We start from the raw sequence: 3,486 nt of genomic DNA, 5'->3' as shown, positions 1-3,486 counted from the left end.
AATTATGTGACTCGTCACCTCTGCCTCAGGCTCTGTCCCTCTGGCACAGGGAGTTAGGTGTCAGTGAGGTGATGTGACCCCTCCCTGGGGTGCCAAAAGCGGGGCTGGGCTGCGGTCACTCGCACTGACGCAGGGCCCGCTGGGAGCGTGTGGTCTGCACCTTTGTTTGCACTCGGGGTGCGTTCTCCCTCGTGAGCTGCTTCTCCGTAGTGGCAGGGATAAGGATGTCGTGGGGCACCTCCAGGATGTTGGCATCACAGGGCTCTGCTTTTGGAAAGCCAGCTATGGTCCCGTGGCCCTGGAATGAGCAGGAGAGTCCTGCTGGGCCCAGCCAGGCAGCATCGAGTGCTGTTCTCAGAGCCGGACTCCAGAGAAGGTGAGGGGCAGCCCCCCTCCTCGAGGGCACTGACCACCCCTCCTAAGAACAGGGCCTGGGTTGACTGGGCTCAACTCACTTGCTCATAGTCTTCTAGGTCCTTGGGGTCGATCCCCCTGGGATCATAAATGGCTCTGTCTCTCCAACACAGACGCAGTGGGCTCCATACTCGTGCAGATACTTCACAGTGTGCAGCCCCACTGTGCCAAAGCCCTGCCACAACACAGAGCAGGGATGGCCTGGGAAATCATGGGGACAACACTGAACATGGCCCCGCTGCTCTGGTAGCAGCCCCCTCTCAGGAGCCTGAGCTGGGAAGAACAAATAGGAACCCCTGATCCAGCAGTTCTTGGTGAAAGTTTTGGCTGGATGGAGACCAGGACCTGCCAGGACAGAGATCTCCTTGGTTAGCTACAGGGTTGTTAGAGCCCATAGGATAAAGGCTTCCAGCTCAGCCTGTCGTTATCACCTCCAGAGCTCCTGGACACCATGTTCCAAGCACAGCACGCTGTTCATCTCCTAAGAGCCGATCTCAGTGGAAAACTGATCCAGTGAGAAACATGGTCCCTTGGTGGGCACCACACAACATCCAGGCACAACCTGAGCCCTCCCCCTGCCTGTCCTGCTGCGGGGGTGCAATCTGCCACCATGACACCAGCACAAGGCAGGGCCAAGGGGCAGCTCAGCTCTTCTTACGGGAACAGATGATTTTGCACTGCCTGCCCCAAAATGCTTGCCAGCTTGGTACAGCTCCTAAAAGCAACACTGGTTCCTGAGACTGCAAAAACATGCCCCAAACACAGCGAAATGATGCCAACAGTAGCCAAGGACTTCAGCCTTCTCGCTCTCTGCTGTATCAGCAAAGCAGGAGCGCGGGAAGGGAAGGGATGGGCAAAGGCAGGGCCATTCCTGAGGCCACTGCGGGCAGCAGCTCTGGGGGCAGCCTCTGTTCAAAGCCTCTTCCCCGCGGCAGGGAGCTGCATCGAGGAGCGAGCGCCCGGAGGACAGCACCAAGTGCCGGCCGCAGGCAAGGTTTCGGCTGCGCAGGTTCCAGTTTATTTCCCCTTTGCAGAGAGCGGCGGGCGCAGCGGGACACGGGCAGAGCAGGCAGTGGATGGAGGCAGCAGTGCCTGGCAGAGAGCAGGAGCTCCTGGAGCAGGAGGAAGCACTTCATCCCAGCTGTGAGCAGGCCCTGGGTTGTGGGGATGGGAAGGTCCTTCCTGGGAGGAGAGGGGAAAAGGCCGGCCTGGCACCTGCAGGGTCCCACTGAGCTCCCAGGATGCTGGGTAAGGCAGGGCCAGACCCACAGAGCACCCAGAAGAGACAGGGGCTGTACCCACCAGCAGGACCTTTGCCATAGGTGACATCACGGTTTGCTGCGGCCGGTTTAGGGGTGACAGAAACCTGAAGTTGTCACTGGGGAGGGTGTCTCCATCCAGTCTGGCAGAGCACTCTGTGTCTGGCCACCTCTCTGCTCTGCCTGCTGCGCAGACAAGGGTCAGCCACAGCGTCTCTTTTATGAGCGATTTCAGAAAGGATGGCTACAGAGAAACCTTGTGAATGCCTGTGCGGGGTGAGCAGCATGGCATCCCTGGAGCTGTGCCTGCAGCAGGTCTGAAAAACTGCTCAAGGGAGCGCCAGCTGCCACAGGGTGCAGAGGGATTCGGGAAATCATGTCCAGAGAGCACTGAGGCTGATAGCTCTCCTGGAAAGGAGGGGCAGAAAGATCCTGAGGAAGTGTCCTCTTGTGCTGGTTTTGGCTGGGATAGAGTTAATTTTCTTCACAGTAGCTGGTATGGGGCTGTGTTTGGATTTGTGCTGAGAAGGATGTCACAACACTGATGTGTATGCTAAGCCAAGGAGTTTTTCAGTTTCTCTTTCTGCCCTGTTCTCCCAGCATCTTGTCTACAAGGACAGCTGACCCAAACCGACCAAGGGGACATCTCATGCCGTAAGGCATCACGCTCCGTATCTAAGCTGAGGGGAGTTGGCTGGGGGAGGAATTGCTGCTCGGGGATGGGCTATTGATCACTAGGTGGTGAGCAATTGTTGCACTGTGCATCACTTGTTTTTGTATATTCCTTTATCAGTAATATTATTATTTCCTCTCCCTTTGCTGTCCTGTTAAACTGTTTTTATCTCAACCCCCGAGTTTTTTTTTCCCAATTCTCTCCCCCCTCCCACCTGGGGGTGATGAGGCTCAGGCGGAAGCAGTCCATGTGCTGGTGATGTAGCTCTCAGTGACATGCAGGACCCCTCACCCGGCGGCAGAGTGTCGTGGATGCCTCCCTGGCTGATGGGCTTCCCTGTCACACACGCCTGGGCACTGATGTCCTGCGAGGCCAGGATGGGGAGAGCAAAGGTTAAGGTCTCACCTGGTGCAGGCCCTCGGGAGAGGACTTTCCCTAAGCCTCAGCTTCCTGCACTCTCCCCATGTCTCAGCTAAAGCAGCTCATCGGTCTCTGGGCACAAACCCTTGTAGTGCCCACGGCATGCCGGGCTCCAAACCAGCACTGTCAGAGCTTACCTGGTACCCCAGTGTGTGGGTGTAGGTGTCAGCTCTCCAGGACATCTCCCGCTCCCTGGTGCTGACATCGGGCCAGCACGCCAATCCCTGGCTCTGCAGAGGCAGAAAAATCTGTCAAATCCTGTCTCTGTGATTCGATTGCTATGTTCCGGCCAATGGCACGTGTACAGCCAGGCGATCTCCGCAGGCTGGTCGTATCCTTGGCACATCAAGGAGGCCCCTGACCAAAGTGTGGTGCTGCCCATGCCCCAGGGCCTCCCCATCCTCCCTCAAGCATCAACGTCTTCAGCTTTCCAAGGTTGTTGCTGTGTCCCTTCCCAACACCTTCAAGGAAAGAGGGAATGTGGTGCTTGTGGCCAGCACCCACTCAGCTCTATCACACACCGAGGCAGGACAAACCTTCATTCCTCCCTTCGACTGCACAGACCGGTGGGAATGGAGGGTAACGTGCAGGTGAGACCCCTGCCCGGCGGTACCTGGGAGGCAGCCTGGGCCAGCCCTGCCGTGCTCAGCACCACACGAGGCTTCCCCCCTGCTCCCAATTCACAGCACAGACAGAGCAGAGCAGCGAACAGACCGCAGA

General features: G+C 57.7%; 1 protein-coding gene across 1 annotated transcript in view; it reads right to left on the bottom strand.

Annotated features, from left to right (window-relative positions):
• Positions 1-3,486, bottom strand: part of LOC104508042 (glutamate dehydrogenase 2, mitochondrial-like) — a gene marked incomplete at its 5' end in the record, with an annotated part of 6,598 nt that overhangs the window by 2,384 nt on the left and 728 nt on the right. Inside the window, 4 exon segments of the mRNA XM_010149513.1 lie at positions 162-298; positions 456-508; positions 511-589; positions 2,904-2,996. Coding sequence (XP_010147815.1) covers positions 162-298; positions 456-508; positions 511-589; positions 2,904-2,996 — 362 coding nt within the window.

Source organism: Eurypyga helias, unplaced genomic scaffold, assembly GCF_000690775.1.
Source record: "Eurypyga helias isolate BGI_N326 unplaced genomic scaffold, ASM69077v1 scaffold36633, whole genome shotgun sequence".
In the NCBI taxonomy this organism is placed as follows: domain Eukaryota; kingdom Metazoa; phylum Chordata; class Aves; order Eurypygiformes; family Eurypygidae; genus Eurypyga; species Eurypyga helias.
Note: the sequence above shows the minus strand (reverse complement) of the source record. Positions and strands in the feature narration are given on the sequence as shown.